Source organism: Erinaceus europaeus, chromosome 4 (genome assembly GCF_950295315.1).
Source record: "Erinaceus europaeus chromosome 4, mEriEur2.1, whole genome shotgun sequence".
Taxonomy (NCBI): domain Eukaryota; kingdom Metazoa; phylum Chordata; class Mammalia; order Eulipotyphla; family Erinaceidae; genus Erinaceus; species Erinaceus europaeus.
In genome coordinates, this window is record NC_080165.1 from 68,051,984 (window position 1) to 68,070,232 (window position 18,249).

The 18,249-nt window shown below is 50.3% G+C and overlaps 2 protein-coding genes across 4 annotated transcripts in view; one reads left to right on the top strand and one right to left on the bottom strand.

Moving 5' to 3' along the window:
• ABCC10 (ATP binding cassette subfamily C member 10) overlaps positions 1-5,882 on the top strand; it is a 31,800-nt gene extending 25,918 nt beyond the window's left edge. Inside the window, exons 17-22 of one of the 2 annotated variants that reach the window (XM_007530449.3) lie at positions 970-1,130; positions 1,745-1,998; positions 4,251-4,396; positions 4,482-4,579; positions 5,002-5,114; positions 5,390-5,882. In XM_007530449.3, the coding sequence (XP_007530511.1) occupies positions 970-1,130; positions 1,745-1,998; positions 4,251-4,396; positions 4,482-4,579; positions 5,002-5,114; positions 5,390-5,543 (926 nt within the window). In that variant the 3' untranslated portion in view covers positions 5,544-5,882. Of the gene's footprint in view, positions 1-969; positions 1,131-1,744; positions 1,999-4,250; positions 4,397-4,481; positions 4,580-5,001; positions 5,115-5,389 lie in introns of those variants that run through there. The other variant, XR_009549500.1, reaches the window with a different exon arrangement.
• DLK2 (delta like non-canonical Notch ligand 2) lies at positions 5,821-14,321 on the bottom strand. 2 transcript variants are annotated; one of them, XM_007530424.3, is made up of 6 exons: positions 13,911-14,321; positions 13,341-13,563; positions 12,998-13,061; positions 11,538-11,668; positions 7,966-8,110; positions 5,821-6,733 (listed from the first exon to the last, which is right to left on the bottom strand). In XM_007530424.3, the coding sequence occupies exons 2-6, from the start codon at positions 13,414-13,416 to the stop codon at positions 5,995-5,997; spliced, it is 1,155 nt and encodes a 384-aa protein (XP_007530486.1). In that variant the 5' UTR covers positions 13,417-13,563; positions 13,911-14,321; the 3' UTR covers positions 5,821-5,994. The 2 variants fall into 2 exon arrangements, with proteins under 2 accessions (XP_007530486.1, XP_060045817.1); XM_060189834.1 differs by lacking the exon at positions 13,911-14,321 and having other exon boundaries at positions 7,966-8,017; positions 13,341-13,557.
• Between the last annotated feature and the right edge of the window lie 3,928 nt (positions 14,322-18,249).

The window sequence follows — 18,249 nt, forward strand, 5'->3', positions numbered from 1 at the left end:
TCAGGTATGAAAGTCTTTTTGCATGACCATTATTCTGTCTTCCCACTTTTGTTTATAAGAGAGATTGGAGTGGGGAGTGAGGGAACCAGAGCACTCCTCTGGCACATACGATGCTGGGGATTGAACTCAGGACTTCATGCTTATATGTCCAACACTTTATTTGCTACACCACTTCCTGAGTTGCTCATCAACCTTGATTTAGAGTTGAAGAAACTGAGTCTTTTTTTTAATATTTATTTCTTCCTTTTTGTTGCCTTTGCTGTTTTATTGTTATCATCACTGTTGGATAGGACAGAGAGAAATGGAGAGAGGAAGGGAAGACAGAGAGGGGGAGAGAAAGACAGACACCTACAAACCTGTTTCACCATCTGTGAAGCGACTCCCCTGCAGGTGGGGAGCTGGGGGCTCGAACCGGGATCCTTACTCCGGTCCTTGCGCTTTCCGCCACCTGCACTTAACCCGCTGCGCTAACACCCGACTCCCGAAACTGAGTCTTAAGGAGTGACTTGCTATGCAAAAAACCTTTGGTGCCTCTGGCACCAAAGGCCCCAGGTTCAGTCCCTACCAACACCATATGCCAGAGATGAATAGTGCTCCGTTAAAAATAATAATAATAAAAAGAAAGGAGAGAGAAGGAAAAGAAAGAGTAACTTGCTCAAGCAATGAGGGGCCTGGTGACCTAGGACTAGGATGAGATCTTCTCATCTTAGCCCATTGTCTTCTCTACCCACAGCCCCAGATCTCTGCCCCTGACCCACCTGTCTTCTCCCTGTCATCCTTCAGAATTAGCTTCCCCAGACCCCCTCCACTCCCTCCCCTGTATCTATTTCCTAGTCAGCTTTTGCTTCTCTGTTGACTTCCCTTGAATGCCTACAGTCCACAGCTTGGGAGTCTCACTTTAATATCCACCTCTCCCTACATAGGTCTAGTACCCAAACCCCCTCTGCAGCTAATGCTCCTTTCCCCCAGGACTGGTGGGCCTGTCGCTGTCTTATGCCCTGTCCCTGACAGGCCTGCTCTCAGGCCTGGTGAGCAGCTTCACAAAGACGGAAACCATGCTGGTAAGCGTGGAGCGGCTGGAAGAGTACTCCTGCGAACTACCCCAGGAGCCGCAAGGCCCACCGGCACGGGTAGGCTTGCACTCAGTCCAGGCCTGGGTGCTGAAACCTGAAGCCCTCTCCTGTACACTCCAGTGTCCCCGCCATTTCCTGTTGCTCTTCACCATTGTTCTCAGCTTCTCTAAGTTCTTGCGTGATCACTATCCCACCTCACAGTGTCCCTCATGTCGGTGTTGGTTCTGTGGCCTCTGTACCTCTCACCTCCGCCCTCACACCATCCCTTTCTTTCTTTTTTTAATATTTATTTATTTATTTATTCCCTTTTGTTGCCCTTATTGTTTTAGTTATTATTGTTGTAGTTATTGATGTCGTCATTGTTGGATAGGACAGAGAGAAATGGAGAGAGGAGGGGAAGACAGAGAGGGGAAGAGAAAGATAGACACCTGCAGACCAGCTTCACCACTTGTGAAGCGACCCCCTGCAGGTGGGGAGCCGGGGACTCAAACTGGGATCCTTGTGCCGGTCCTTGCGCTTTGTGCCCTGTGCGCTTAACCCGATGCGCAACCACCTGACTCCCACACCATCCCTTTCTCATTCTCCTCCACCTCCCCCGCCCAGCTGCCCTCCTCTTCTTTATCCCACCCTATCTCACTCACCTCTCTTCTTCTCCCACCCACGGACCCCAGCTGGGCTCTGGCTGGCTGACCCGAGGGAGTGTGGAGTTCCAAGACGTGGTGTTGGTGTACCGGCCTGGGCTGCCGAATGCTCTGGACGGGGTGACCTTTCGAGTGCAGCCTGGAGAGAAGTTGGGCATTGTGGGCCGCACAGGCTCCGGCAAGTCTTCCCTATTGTTGGTGCTCTTCCGGTTGTTGGAGCCTAGCTCAGGGCATGTGCTGCTGGATGGAGTGGACACCAGTCAGCTGGAGCTGGCCGAGCTCAGGTTCGGGGGAAGGTTGGGTCGGGGGGGGGGGGGGATTGGGGGGACAAGGGTAAGGAGGCCCAGTCTATTGGCACCAAGACAGAAGACGCCCAGCTAGAAAGACTGTAAACTCAGGGCAGAGAGGGATATGAACTCTTGGGCTCAGGTCCAAATTCAGAACTGTGGTTCCAAATCTTTCAGCCAACCCAGGCCAGTCTTTCCTGCTTCATCTTTGTCCTACTGCCCAGTGTTTGCCCTCTACTCTGTAACCCTGAATTAGAGTCTCCCAGGTGCTGTGCCAGGGACACTGCTGCCCTGTCTCTAGCCCTAGTAGGTGACCTCCAACACCTTGGCCCATCCTTTCTTCTCCCCAGCCATAAGTGGCTTCTTCTGGGATGAGACATCTCAGTTAACCTAGTATCGTTTTCACCGAGTTGAGTTACACTATATAGAAACAATAGAAAATAACAAGTGCGACAAAAGGGAAAATAAATAAATATTAAAAAATTTTTAAAAGAAAAGAAAAAATAGGGGGCTTTCTCCTACAGACCCACATATCTGACTTATCCCACACCTGCCATTCCTGCCCTCTGTCCCCACCACCCCCAGTCCCTCACTCCCTGCGAAGTCTTTATCTGCATGATTCCACCACTCCCTGAGAAAGAGACACAGACAGAAGGAAAGACTGGTCCACTGCTCCCCTGTGCAGGTATTCCCATGTAGTCACTGAGGTGTTGAACCCAGATCCACAGGCTTGGTAGAATGTATACTCTACCAGGTGATCTGCCTCCATCCTGTTCTCTCCTAACTGTAGTGCCCTCACTTTCTAGTCCAGATAGTTCCTTAGCACCCAAGCCTAGGTCTGTCTCCAAGTGTCCTCTGCCTATTCAAAGTCCCTCGTTGTTGTTAGTCTTAGTGACTGCTAGAGTCACTGCCACTCTTGCTCCTTGATTTTGGTACTTAAATGAAATACCAACCCCTTATACTTCTCACAGAATCAGCACAGTTCTAGGCACTTGATTGACCAGAGGATGATTTTGTGAGGATGGAATTGAGAGAAGACTAAAGATTATGTTCAGGCCTTATCCCCAAACTTTCCTTTTTAAAAATTTTATTTATTGGATAAAGACAGTGAAATTGAGAGGAAAGGAAGAGAGAGAGGGAGAGGGGGAGGGCCAGGTGGTGGCGCTCCTGGTTAAGCGCTCACATTACAGTGCGCAAGGACTGGCCCCCTCCTGCAGGGGGAAGCTTCATGAGTGGTTAAGCTGGGCTGCAGGTGTCTCTCTCTCGTTTTCCCTCCCTACCTCCCCCTCCCCTCTCAATTTCTCTGTCCAATAATAAGTAAATAAAAGTTTTTTTTTTAATTTTATTTATTTTCCCTTTTGTTGTCCTTGTCTTTTTATTGATGTTGTAGTTATTGTTGTTGTTGGATAGGACAGAGAGAACTGGAGAGAGGAGGGGAAGACAGAGAAAGGGAGAGAAAGACAGACACCTGAAGACCTGCTTCACCACCTGTGAAGCGACTCCCCTGCAGGTGGGGAGCCGGGGGCTCGAACCGGGATTTTTATGCCGGTCCTTGCACTTTGCGCCACCTGCGCTTAACCCGCTGCGCTACCGCCTGACTCCCAGTTTTTTCTTTTTTTCAAAATATTTATTTATTCCCTTTTGTTGCCCTTGTTGTAGTTATTGATGTCATCGTTGTTGGATACAATAGAGAGAAATGGAGAGAGGAGGGGAAGACAGAGGGGGAGAGAAAGATAGACACCTGCAGACCTGCTTCACTGCTTGTGAAGCGACTCCCCTGCAGGTGGGGAGCTGGAGGCTCAAACTGGGATCCTTTTGCTGGTCCTTGCGCTTTGCTGCATGACTCCCAAGGTTTTTTTGGGTTTTTTTTTGTGCCTCCAGGATTATTGCTGGGGCTCAGATGAATCCACTGCTCTTGGAGGCTATTTTTTTTCCTTTTGTTGCCCTTGTTGTGTAAATAAAAGGTTGGGTTTTTTTTGTGTGTGTGTTTTTTTTTAAAGGAGGGAGAGAGATACCTGGAGCACTGCTTCACCACTTATGAAATTTCACCCCTGCAGGTGGGGACTGGGTCTTGAACCTGGGTCTTTTTGCATTATATCTTGTGCATTATAAGGTGCGCTACCGCCCAGCTCCTATCCCCAAGCTTTCCTGAAAGTACTAGATCTATAACTAAAGCCTGAGTAAGGAACTAGAAGAAATGCCCCATCTCCATCCTCAACTCCATGTCCTGTCCCTTCTTTGTCTCCCAGGTCCCAGCTGGCGATCATACCCCAAGAGCCCTTTCTCTTCAGTGGGACTGTTCGGGAAAACTTGGACCCCCGGGGCCTACATGAGGACAGGACCTTGTGGCAGGCCCTGGAGCAGTGCCACCTGGGTGAGGTGATCATGTCCATGGGTGAGTATTCTACCCAACCTTGCAGGATGGCAGAAGGGTAAGTAGGACCTGGGAGTAAAGATGCTGTGATGCTGGTGCCGTGCAGGTGGTCTGGATGGTGAGCTGGGTGAGGGAGGCCGGAGCTTATCGCTGGGGCAGAGGCAGCTTCTATGTCTGGCAAGAGCACTCCTCACAGATGCCAAGGTAAGGAGAGAGGATGAGATCTTGGAGGAATCCAGAAAGAAACCAGGGGACATATCGGAGATAAGGAAGTGAGTGGGTTGGGTAAAGATTTTAGGGGCTGAGTGGTGGCACACCCAGTTAAGCGCATATATTACAAAGCACAAGGACCCAGGTTTGAGTCCCTGCTCCCCACCTGCAAGGGGGCATGCTTCACAAGCCATGAAGCAAATCTGCAGGTGTCTGTCTTTCTCTTCTCATCTTTATCTTCCCCTCCTCTCTCGATTCCACTCTGTCCTATCGAATAAAATGAAAAAAGATGGCTGCCAGGAGCAATGGATTCATAGTGCAGTTGGCTGGAACAGGTGGTAGAAGCTGGTGCCTGGAGAAGAGCCAAGACTAGCTGCCTCCCCCCCTCCCTTCTCCCTTCTCTCCTCATGCTCTAGATCCTGTGTATTGATGAGGCCACAGCGAGCGTGGATCAGAAGACAGACCAACTGCTCCAACAGACCATCTGCAAACGCTTTGCCAATAAGACAGTGCTAACCATTGCCCACAGGTGTGCAAACAGCCAGCAGTGGGATCTAAACCCTTCCTTTCAAGGACCCTCAAGGGTCAGGACACTGAGTTCAACCTCTCTAGCAGTCTCCATTCCTCTTTCTCCAGGCACGGGCCCAGGTCCTGCTGAGCACCCTTTCTAAGGGAGCCTGCGGCCCCAAACCCTAGCACAGAACCAGGGCAGACCTGTACTGTTCAGGGGAGGAGAGGAGGAAACATGATCGGTCCTCTCCTTTAGGGTGCTGCCCCCCTCAATGACTGTCTTCTCCCACACAGGCTCAACACGATTCTTAACTCAGACCGGGTGCTGGTGCTCCAGGAAGGCAGGGTCATGGAGCTGGACTCCCCTGCCGCCCTCCGCAGCCAGCCTCACTCACTGTTCCAGCAGCTGCTGCAGAGCAGCCAGCAGGTTGCCCCCTCTCCTCCATGAAGACCCCAGCCCAGCGCCCCGCTCCCCAGGGTCTCCCCCATCTGGCCCACTACTGGGCAGGTGCACAGGCACCAGCTGCTTTTTTTACATTCTCCTCCTTGGTTCTACCTCTCCCTCACTTCCCCAGAGGGAAAAAGTGTACCCTGGGTCCTTCTTTGGAAACTACTCCTTGTTTGGGGGTTAAGGAAATGGGCAGTGTCCTGGCATTTCCCCAGAACCAGACCTTGGCTCAGACTCTTGCTTCTGGGACTCTGGGCAAGTTTTCCTGGCAAAGGAACCCATTTGTACTGTCTTTGTTTATTTTCATAAAATTCTCATTTACAATCTGTGTATTAAAAAAATAATATTTCTAACGTGAGGCTGAGGTCCCTCCGTGTAAACACACAGCAGAGGGCTGGTGAAGAAGGGTCACTCCAGTTTGAAGGTGGGACCTGACAGCCCCCCAGCTTCATCACAGTGCTGTGGTCTTTCCAGGCTCGGGGGCCAGGTCAGGTGGCAGTGGGGGGATCCCTGCTGGCAGCATGCTCACTTGGCACTCCTGGTCCTGACGTGCCGGCGCATAGTGTGGGGCAGGATAGCAACAGGGTCCCAGAGTGCAAACGCCCCGGCGCCAGGCCCTCAGAGTTAGCAGCACTGTGGACAGGACCAGGGCAGCAGTGAGGGCCCCAAATACCATCACTGCCACCAGGCTAGATTCACCTAGCCCAGCTTCTTGCCTCCGTACCACCTCCTTCACTGAGATGCGCAGCAGACCAGTCCCCGCACTGTGTGGGGCGGGCCCAGTGGCAGGTGCCACCGCAGCTGAGGTTGGTGCCAGGGGGCTATCCACCGTAGTGACAGGTTCGGGGACAGGTAAAACTACCTCGCAGGTCTTGCCACCGTAGCCAGTGGGGCAGAGACAGTCGAAGTCATGGACACGGTCCCGACAGCGGGCCCCTCTCTGGCACGGGCGGCTGGCACAGTCATCCAGGTTGATGGTGCAGAAACGTCCGGCAAAGCCCTCAGGGCACAGGCAGGAGAAGCGGTTTATACCATCCACACAGGTGGCGCCATTAGCACAGGGCCGCATCAAACAGTCATCTACATTCACCTCACAGTGGGTACCCACAAAGCCTGCCAAGCAGCGGCATGTGAAGTTGAGGGCAAAGCCCTGGTCATCCTGGCACTGCCCACCATTCCGGCATGGGGCGCTGGAGTGAGAGAGGGCATTGATACCAACTTACACTTAGAGGGTAGCTCAAGGCAACATCTCCACTACTGTCATCTGGCTTCCTCTGCTTTCTAGCTATGTCACTTTGAGCCTCTCTTCCTTCCCTTCTTTCTTTTTAATTTGTTTAAAAATTTTATTTATTTATGAGAAAGACAGGAGAGGGAAAGAACCAGGCATCACTCTGGCACATGTGCTGCCGGGGATCGAACTTGTGACCTCATGCTTGAGAGTCCAAAGCTTTACCACTGTGCCACCTCCTGGACCACTCTTTTTAATTTTTTAAATATTTGTTTTCCTTTTTTGTTGCCCTTGTTCTTTTATTGTTGTTGTTGTTATTGATGTTGTTGTCAGGTAGGACAGAGAGAAATGGAGAGAGGAGGGGAAGACAGAGAGAGGGAGAGAAAGATAGACACCTGCAGACCTGCTTCACTGCCTGTGAAGTGACTCCCCTGCAGGTGGAGAGCTGGGGGCTCGAGCCAGGATCCTTATGCTGGTCCTTGCGCTTCGTGCCACGTGCACTTAACCTGCTGCGCCACCACCCGACTCCCGAGCCTCTCTTTCTAAGCCTCAAATGCCTACTTTTAAAAGGGGGGATAAGTTGGCAGAGGAGGTGGCTTGGCAACAGGGCATATACCTTGCACACGCAAGACCCTGGGCTCCATCCCTAGCACCATATTGAAAAAGAGATAAAAGTGGGACTGAGACTAGTCCTCAGCTTCCCAAATTATGAAGGTTAAGTGAGGCAATTCAGTGTTAAACAGTACAGGACCTGACCCAAAAGCCACACTCCAAGCTAATGTGCTATTATTATCCTCTAAGCTCTCAGACCAGAGGCAGAAATGAGGTCAAGCCCAGCCCTGCCGGCCTCCTCCCCTCACCCACATTATGAGGCACAGGACTGTTATGATGAACATCCTCAAGGAGTTTCATGTCAGCTTTCCTGGGAGGATGATGGGGTCTTAGATCCTTGCCCTCCCTACCTAGAGCTGTTACACCTTCAGCTCCTGTAGAAACCATTTCAGCTATTGCAGAAATGGTTCACATGGTACAAAATGTAGAGAAATCCTGACCTAGGAACATTTTAGCAGATTAGTGTTTGATCCTGGGGTGCCCCCACATGGGACTTCTGACCCTCAGCCCTCCCTGCCCTTCCTCCTCCCATCACCAGTGTCTCGGATGAATTCCCACTCAGCCCTTGTGACCATCACTCACCCTGCCTGCTCACAGGGTCCGGCCTTGCGCTCACAGTCTCGCCCATGGAAGCCTGGTAGACACACACAGTGGTACTCACCGCCCCCATCGTATACACACTGGCCTCCGTTGCGGCAGGGAGACTGTGTGGTACAGATGTGCTCATCTGGACAAGAGACAGGGTGTTATGGGACAGTCCTTCACAGCTGGTACCCAGACTTGCCGAGGCCTTAGCCGAAACCCTGCAGGTGTGCTAGTTTTTGTTTTGTTTTCTTTTTTCCTCCAGGGTTACTGCTGGGGCTATCTGCCTGCACTACAAATCCACTGCTCCTGGCAGAGGTCTTTTTGCCACTGTTGTTGTTGCCGCTGTTATTATTGTTGATGGATAGGATAGAGAGAAATTGAGAGAGATGGGGAAGACAGGGAGAAAGACACCTGCAGACGTGCTTCACAGCTTGTGAAGCAACCCCCCTGCAAGTGGGGATCCCGGGCTTAAACCAGGATCCTTGCGCCAGTCCTTGCACTTCACACTATGTGCACTTAACCAGTGCGCTACCGCCTGGCCCCCAGGTGTGCTAGTTCTAAAACCTACCCTAGGTTGATCTAGTGTAATGAGGGAAAGCAACAAGGCTGAACTTGAAGTCAGGGGGCTTCTAGTAGTGGCACTATTAATTATGTCTCAATGTAGCTTTGGGGAAGTTGTTTCTCAGTTTCTTCATCTGTAAAATAAGTGCAATTTTGTTTACCTCATAGGGTAATGTTCAGGACCCATTCAGAAAACAGATGGGCATAAAGTATAAAATGGTATGTAATACTATGGCTATGGATATAGCTCTGCTAGCAGAGGGCAGAGCTTGCATGCCTAAAACTCCTGGTTTCATCCCCTGTGCTTCACGTACTGGAATGGTGCTCTGGCTTCTCTTCCATGTGAAAACCTCTCTCTTAAAAGATTTTATGGGAGTCGGGTGGTAGCGCAGCGGGTTAAGCGCACGTGGCACAAAGCACAAGGACCGGCATAAGGATCCCAGTTCGAGCCCCCGGCTCCCCACCTGCAGGGGAGTCCCTTCACAGGTGGTGAAGCAGGTCTTTCTCTCCCCCTCTGTCTTCCCCTCCTCTCCATTTCTCTCTGTCCTATCCAACAACGACAACAATAATAATAACTACAACAATGATAAAAACAACAAGGGCAACAAAAGGGGGGAAAAATGGTCTCCAGGAGCAGTGGATTCGTGGTGGAGGCACTGAGCCCCGGCAATAACCCTGGAGGCAAAAAAAAACTTTATTTATTTATTTATGAGAAAAATAGGAAGTGAGGGGGGTGAGAACCAGACATCACTGGGTACTGAACTTGGGACCTTATGCTTGAGAGTCCAAGCTTTATCCTCTGTACTATGTGCTTAACCCAGAGTGCCACTGCCCACCCTCCTCCAAGCTTTATCCACTGTACCACCTCCCAGACTACTATGTGAAACTCTCTTTTTTTTAAAAAAAAATTTATTTATTTCCTTTTGTTGCCCTTGTTGTTTTATTGTTGTAGTTATTGATGTTGTTGTTGTGGATAGGACAGAGGGAAATGAAGAGTGGAGGGGAAGATAGAGGGAGAGCGAAAGATAGACACCTGCAGACATGCTTCACCTCTTGTGAAGCCAACTCCCCTGCAGGTGGGGAGCCGGGGGCTCGAACTGGGATCCTTATGCTGGTCCTTGAGCTTTGCGCCACCTGCGCTTAACCCGCTGTGCTACTGCCCGACTCCCTCTCTATTTTTTAAAAAAATATTTTATTTATTTATTTATTTATTTATTTATTTATTTATTTATTTATTTATGAGAAAGATAGGAGGAGAGAGAATCAGACATCACTCTGGTACATGTGGTGCCAGAGATTGAACTTAAGACCTCATGCTTGAAAGCCCAGTGCTTTATGCATTGCACCACCTCCCGGACTACCATGTGAAACTCTTTTTTTTTTTTTAAAGATTTTATTTATTTATTAATGAGAAAGGTAGGAGGACAGAGAAAGAGCCAGACATCACTAGTACATGTGCTGCCAGGGATTGAACTCAAGACCTCATACTCGAGAGTCTAGCGCTTTACCCACTGCGCCACCTCCTGGACCACCATGTGAAATTCTTTATCTCATAAAGTAAGTAAAGATTTAGCACCTGATTTACATGCATGATGTCCCAAATTCAGTCCCTGGCATCACGTATGTTAGAGTAATGCTCTGGTTTTCTCTGCCACATATACATATACATATACATACACACATATATATTTACTTAAATTGCCACTAGCGTTATTGATGGGACCTGATACCTGCACAGAAAATCCACTGCTCCCAATGGCCAGTTTTTACCCTTTTATTTGAAAGGACAGAGATAAATTGGGGTGGGGTTAGGTGGGGCTGGGTGGTGGTACACCTGGTTGAGTGCACATGTTACAAAGTGCTAGGACCCAAGTTCGAGCCCCCGATCCCCACCTACATGGGGAAAGCTTTGCAAGTGCTGAAGCAGGGCTGCAGGTATCTGTCTTCCTCTCTATCACTCCCTCCCCTCTCAATTTCTGGCTTGTCTCTATTCAATAAACTAAGAAAGATAAAAAATAAATAAAAGAGGTAAATGGGGGGCAGAGAGATAGAACAAAAGAGAGATACCTGGAAGACAGGTGATAGCACACCAGGTAAAGCACACATGGTACAAAGCACAAGGACCAGTGTACAGATCCTGGTTTGAGCCCCCAGATCCCCACCTGCAGGGGGTTAGTTTCACAAGCAATGAAACAGTTCTGTGTCTTTCTCTCCCCCTCTGTCTTCCCCTCCTCTCCTGATTTCTCTTTGTCCTATCCAACAACAATAATAACAACAAGGGCAACAAAATGGGGAAAAAAATGGCCTTCAGGAGCAGTGGATTTGTAGTGTAGGTACCAAGCCCCAGCAATAGATACTCCTGGAGGCAAATAAATAAATAAATAAATAAATAAAAAGGTCCAGGAGATGGCACAGTTGATAAAGCATTGGACTCTCAAACATGAGGTCCCAAATTCATTCCCCGGCAGCACACATACCAAAGTGTGATGTCTAGTTCCCTCTTCTCCTATTTTTCTAATAAATAAACAAATAAAATATTAAAAGAGAGAGAGAGAAACATCTGCAGCACTGCTTTGCTACTCATGAAGCTTCCCCTCTACTGTTAAGGACTTGAACCAGCATCCCTGAAAATGGTAACATGCACTCAACCCAGCTGTGCCACCACCCAGCCCCTAACAAGTAAAATAAAAAATATATAAGATAGGGCTAGGGAGACAACATAATTGTTATACAGAAGATTTTGTGCCTGAGACTTCAGTTTTTTTGTGTCTGAGGTCCCAGGGTTCAATCCACAGCACCACCATAAGCCAGAGCGGAGCAGTACTCTGGTCTCTTTCTGTATCTCTCTCTCTCTCTCATTTAAAAATAAATAAAATACTTAAATATATGGAATGATAAAATACCATGTACTTGAGGATTTGAGCAGAACACAATAGACAGTAAGTAAGGATGATATCCTCCCAAAACATAGGATCCCCAGGCCAGCAGCCACCCTCATCACTGCCTACCTTTGTCACAGAATTTACCAGCCCAGCCACTCTGACAAATGCACTGCCAGGGCTGGTGGCAGGTACCATGCTGGCAGCCAGGCATCCTCACACAGCGCTCACAGTGCAGTCCCTCCCAGCCTGGGTCACACCTGATAGGAGGAAGTATAGGGTCAGGGCTCTGGCTAGGGTGGTGTGAGGAAACAGGCAGGGCCAGAGCTTCTGGTAAGCAGGTGGATTGGAGGCATCCTCTTGGGGAAAGACCTAGCCTCCTTGTAAGTGGAGGTAAGCTTATAGAATGTATACAGGAAATCACACACCAGCATTCTGTGCTTTGATCTTTCTAAGCCTCAATTTTCTCACCTCTAAATTGAGGATACACCTGGCAAGCAGGTGTCAAACGATAAATTGTTTTGATGTCTGTAAATGATGCTGGTACCATTCCTGGTAAGTCTGAGGTGCTCAAAAACACTTAAAAAAAAGTGACTGGGGGCTGGGTGGTGGTGCACCTGGTTGAGCACATATATTACAGTGCACAAGGACCCAGATTCAAGCCCCCAGTCCCCACCTGCAGAGGGAAAGCTTTGTGAGTGGTGAAGCAGTGCTGCAGGTGTCTCTCTGTCTCTCTCTCCCTCTCTATCACCCCCTTCCCTCTTGATTTCTGGCTGTCTCTATCCAATAAATAAAGATAAAAAAATTTTTTTTTAAAAAGTGACCTTGAGTAACTAGTGAGATTAGGGTTAGGGTTTAGGGTTAGGGTTAGGGTTAAGGCACAATATAGCACGTGCCTTACACTTGTGATGCTCAGGTATGACCCCAGATATGGTGTGAGAAAGTAACAAAAACAAAAACAAAGCAAGTGGTGTCTTGGTATCTTTTTTCATTTAAAGAAAAAAAAGTGACCTTGAAAAGTTATCAGCACTATCTTCCCAAAATGATTCCAGGGCCAATGCCAATTTGTTCAAATCCTTCAGACATGAAGGTGAATCACAAAAACCTCACCAGCTCCAGCCACTGGTCAGTTCATTTCCTCTACCCAGCCCCCACTCACTCAAGGACACAGTGATTACTCAAAAGCTCCGGTAAGATCCTTTTTCCTGAGTGCTCTCCTCTCAGCATCTTTTCTTTCCCAAGCTAAATCAATCCAGCCTATATAGCTTTATCTCTCCTCTTTCCTCACAGCTCAATTCACAAACTCTCAAGCTTCACGTTTTTCTCCTGGGATCTAGTGGAGGGGTGTTTCAAGAAGTCCTAGAGCCATTCAAAATCTTCAGGAGAGTAAAGAACTGGGGAGACATTAGCATTGTAAAAGAAGCAAAAGAGACCAGGCAAAGGGGACCTGTTGGGGGAGTGTATGGTCAGCTTGCCTTACGTGCTGCTGCGACATGAACAGCAAAATCTTAAACTGGACAATATCCTAGGGCCTGAGCTGGCCGGGCTATGGGAGCAGAGGTTTTGGCTGCACGTGCGTGAAAAGTTACCTGCAGGAGCCATCGGGCGCACAGCAGCCGTGGGCCAGGTCACAGTGGGAGCTGCAGTCATCAGCTGCAAGAGATGGATGTGTGAGGGGTGAGGCTCGCTGAGACGCGGGATTCAGCAGAGGTCGAGGTGGGCTCAGCTCTGGGGCTGGAAAGAACAGAGGCATCCCATTCCAAAGGGACCAGCTGGGTCTGCCAGCCTCGCGGGGGGGGGGGGGGGGGGGAGGATGTGGGCGGGGGGGGGGGGGCGGCTGCAGTGCCCTCTTCGGCCAGCAGAGGTCAACGTGCAAGCAAGAGACCCGCGTCAGGGCCGCAACCGGAGCCCCCTGGGGGGGGCCGCGCTCACCTCTGGCTGGCTGAACAAGTGCCCCCAGAATGCACAATAGGCACACGAGATGGAGGCAGGGGCAGCCGCTGGGCATGGTCAGCGCCGGCCCCAGGGGAGACGGATGGACGGCCGGACGTGCGGACACCTGTGGGACTGCGCAGGCTGGCAGGCGGCCGGACGCGGAGATAGCGGCACGGATTCCGGTTCCGAGTGACAGAAGCCAAGCCGGAGAGTGGGGCGTCTGAACCGGAGAAAGGGGTGTGGGCAGCGCGAGGCGGGGCAGGGGAGGATCGAGAAGGCGCGGGGGTTGGAGACCCGAGCTCTGGAGCGGGCGCGGTGGGAAGGGGGGAGGATGGGCAGCGCCGGGCGAGGTCAGGGTGGGGCAAGGGCTGGGAAGACGTCCTGGATGGAGTGGCCCCCAGCGATGGGGACGGCCTCGGGCAAGGAAGGGACAGTTCCCGCAAAGAGCATTTTCCACCCCCTATCTCCCAGGACTCGCTCCCACGCAGCCTTCCCATCTCCGCCGTGCAGGCCCGGGAGCCCCGGAGCGCCCCCTGCTTTGCGCGCCCCTGCCCTCGCTGTACTCACCTCGGGCTGGAGGCGGCGCGCCCCGGGCCGCGCAGAGGCGGGGAAGCGGGGTTCCGCCGAGGGGCCCGGCCGGGGCGTGGGCTCGACCGTAGCGGGCCGCGGGGCCGTGAGCCCGGGCGGCGGCCAGGAGAGCGCAGCGCTCGAGAGCCTGGGGCTCCGGGCGACCCCGAGCGGCGGCGGCGGCGGCTCCTCGCGCCGATGCGGGCTGCCTGCCAGCGGCGCCCTGTGTCGGCCCAGCCCGCCTCCCGCCTCCAGTCTCCCCGCCTGCCCGTCAGCGCCCTGCGCTCGCCCCTTTCTCCACCGCCCCCAGCTGCGCGTCGCCACCCCGCCCCTCCCAACCTCGCCTTCTCCCAGGAAACTGGGAGACTCAATGGGAGCCGGCTGTGAAGGGTCGGCCCAGTGCGCGCAGTCCTTTTATTCTCCCATCTCGCACCCCAGCGGTCTAGACCCGCTCCAGCCCGCTTCCCATCACGCCTCGCCTGGAAATCCCATACGCGCTCAGTGCACTCACCCGGCTCCCCGCCCTTCTCCTGTCACCAGCCCACGCCTCCTCTGTTTGTAAAGCCCACATCTCCGGCTTTATCTTCCTCTCTTCCCCGCCCACTACTCATTGTTATCCCAGAATCAACCCAAGCCTATCCGAGATTCGACACGGGCGCTCCACCCCACCCTCCACCAAGCCTCCGTCTTGCCCACACTCTTCCTTTTCTTGGTAGCCTCGCCTGATATGGAACGCCCCTTACTCTGCACATGTGCCCACCCCCCCCCACCCCCCAGTTTTCCATTTCCCTACCCTAGATAGCATCCATTCTTGACCTCACGCTCACCGTCCACTGCCCAAACCCAGAGCTCAGGCTGAGAGGTTCTGTGGGGGGAGTATGGGAGCTTTCCCCCTCCAGGCTAATGGCTCAAAAACACCTGTGCAACACAATGTCAGTTTCTTGTTTGCACCAGGCTACAAAAACAGACGGCAGAAATGCCTTTGACCAACTCCCAAGCTTCAGATCGAGGTTCACTATCCTTAAATTCAAAATATTGTAAGGAGGAGTTCCTAGTCTAAATATAGAGCAAAATTCCCAGAGATAGTCCCACAGGAACACAGTCCCTGCAGTGTTTTCTTGCAAGCTCCATTTTCACCGCACACAGTCACATCAGTCCCACCTTTAGCCAGTTCCACTGAAAATTACCTTTTTTGTAAAGAACTTTCTGAATTTGAGTATTGGTAGAGTTTTAGTCATTTATTTTGTTAGAATAGTGGATAAAATGTTGGACTCTCTAGCATGAGGTCCTGAGTTTGGTACTGGCACGCATGTGCCACAGTGGCTTTCTGATTCTTTCTCTCTCGCACTCTTTCTCAAAAATAAATCAGGTGATCCGGTGGTAGCACAGCGGGTGAAGTGCACGTGGTGCTAAGCACAAGGACCTGCACAAGGATCCCAGTGCGAGCCCCTGGCTCCCAAGGGCTCCCCACCTGCAGGGGAGTCGCTTCACAAGCGGTGAAGCAGGTCTGCAGGTGTCTTATCTTTTTCTCCCCCTCTCTGTCTTCCCCTCCTGTCTCCATTTCTGTCTTTCTATCCAACAACAGAACATCATCATCAACAACAAAAATGACCACAACAAGGCTACTATAACAAGGGCAACAAAAGGGGGGAAAATGACCTCCAGGAGCAGTGGATTCATGGTGCAGGCACTGAGCCCCAGCAATAACCCTGGAGGCAAAAAAAAAAAAAATACATAAATAAATCATTAAACATCTTTAGTAAAATAGTTACAAACAGCTTATAATATTCAGAACTGCTATAGACCAAATAAGTATGTCTGCACTATGTAACATTCAAAAATCACTTATATGAAGTGAAAAGCCAAGAATATGTTGCGTGGGGAGAAACAGCAAGAATCAAGGCAGAATATATCTTAGTCTTAGCACTGATTTTTTTTTCCTATGATGAAAGTTATGGGTTATTTTCCTTTTTTTAAAATAAACTTTATTCATTTTTTCCCTTTTGTTGCCCTCGTTATTTATCATTGTTGTTGTTATTGGTTAGGACAGAGAGAAATGGAGAGAGGAGGGGAAGACAGAAAGGGGGAGAGAAAGATAGACACCTGCAAACCTGCTTCACCGCCTGTGAAGCAACTCCCCTGCAGGTGGGGAGCCGGGGGCCCAAACCCAGATCCCAATGCAGGTCCGTGTACTTTCTGCCATGTGCGCTTAACCCACTGCGCCACCGCCTGGCTCCCCTTTTCTTTCTTTCTTTCTTTCTTTCTTTCTTTTTTAAATAAGGATTTTTAATCTTTATTTATTGGATAGAGACAGCCAGAAATCAAGAAGGAAAGGGGAGATAAAGAGGGAGAGAGACAGAGGGACACCTGCAGCCTGCTTCACCACTCGCAAAGCTTTCCCCCTGCAGGTGGGGACCAAGGGCTCAAAACCAGTCCTTGAGCACTGTAACATGTGCTCAACCAGGTGTGCTACCATCTGGCCCCTAGGTTATTTATTTATTTATTTTATTTAAGAAAGGATAAATTAACAAAACCATAGGGTAGGAGGGGTACAACTCCACACAATTCCCACCACCCAATCTCCATATCCCACCCCCTCCCCTGATAGCTTTCCCATTCTCTATCCCTCAGGGAGCATGGACCCAGGGTCATTGTGGGTTGCAGAAGGTAGAAGGTCTGGCTTCTGTAATTGCTTCCCCGCTGAACATGGGCGTTGACTGGTTGGTCCATACTCCCAGTCTGCCTCTCTCTTTTCCTAGTAGGGTGGGTCTCTAGGGAAGTGGAGCTCCAGGACATAGTGGTGGGGTCTTCAGTCCAGGGAAGCCTGGCCAGCATCCTGATGACATCTGGAACCTGGTGACTGAAAAGAGAGTTAACATACAAAGCCAAACAAATTGTTGAGCAATCATGGACCCAAAGGTTGGAATAGTGGAGAGGAAGTGTTAGGGGGGTACTCACTGCAAACTCTAGTGCACTTCTGCTTTCAGGTATATATTTTGCAGTAGTTTATGGATACATGTGGACATATGCTCTCTCTCACAGAAACGGGTGTATATCTAGGTTTGGGGACTTTGTTAGAAAGTGAACCACCTGAGATGGAATTAGAGTATACTATGAAAGGAAAGGTCTCACCCGAGTAATGAAGTTGAAGGCTTGTCATTCCACACGTGAAGTCTCTGGACACAGTCTGAAGTGAAGCATGTTGAGGTGGCAACCGTTGCGTATTTATTTATTTTTATTGATGCTTTTCAGCATTTCCCCTTTTCACAATAAACGTAAGTTTTTATTTATTTATTTTCCCTTTTGTTTGCCCTTGTTTTTTGTTGTTGTAGTAGTTATTATTGTTGTCATTGTTGTTAGATAGGACAGAGAGAAATGGAGAGAGGAGGGGAAGACAGAGAGGGAGAGAGACACCTGCATACCTGCTTCACCGCCTGTGAAGTGACTCCCCTGCAAGTGGGGAGCCAGGGGCTTGAACCCAGATCCTTATACTGGTCCTTGTGCTTCACACATGTGCTTAACCCACTGCGCTACCACCTGACCCCCAAGTTTTCTCTCTTTTTATGTAAGATTTTATTTATTTTTAAAATTATCTTTATTTATTTATTTATTTGGATAGAGACAGCCAGAAATCAAGAGGGAAGGGGGTGATAGGGAGAGAGACAGAGAGACACCTGGAGCCCTGCTTCACCACTTGTGAAGCTTTCCCTCTGCAGGTGGGGGCCAAGGACTCAAACCCAGTTCCTTGCGCACTGTAACATGTGCGCTCAACCAGGTGCACCACCACCTGGCCCCTGTAAGATTTTATTCATTCATTAATGAGGAAGATAGGAGCCAGGGAGGAGAGAGAGAACCGACATCACTGTGGTGCATGTGCTGCTGGGGGTCAAACTCAGGACCTAGTGCTTAAGAGTCCAATGCTTTCTCCACTGCACCATCTCCCAGACCACTATCCAACAACTACAGCAATAACCACAGTAACAACAACAAAAACAAGAAGGGCAATAACAAGGGCAACAAAATGGGAAAAGTGGCCTCCGGGAGCAGTGGATTTGTAGTATAGGCACTGAGTCCCAGCAATAACCCTGGAGGAAAAAAAAAAGAGAGAGAGAGAGAGAAAGAGAAAACTCCATTAAAAAACCCAGTAAGTGGGAGTTGGGCGGTAGTGCAGGTGGCCCAAAGTGCAAGGACTGGTGTAAGCATCCCGGTTCAAGCCCCCGGCTCCCCACCTGCAGGGGAGTCGCTTCACAGGCAATGAAGCAGGTCTGCAGGTGTCTATCTTTCTCTCCCCCTCTCTGTCTTCCCTTCCTCTCTCCATTTCTCTCTGTCCTATCCAACA

Coding starts and splice junctions, on each gene's coding strand:
- DLK2 (XM_007530424.3), bottom strand. CDS start 13,416: ATGCCCAGCGGCTGCCCCTGCCTCCATCTCGTGTGCCTATTGTGCATT. Junction 8,111..11,537: donor TGGTAAATTCTGTGACAAAG/GTAGGCAGTGAT, acceptor TCTCTTGTCCAG/ATGAGCACATCTGTACCACA. Junction 6,734..7,965: donor GGACCCTGTGAGCAGGCAGG/GTGAGTGATGGT, acceptor CTCTCACTCCAG/CGCCCCATGCCGGAATGGTG.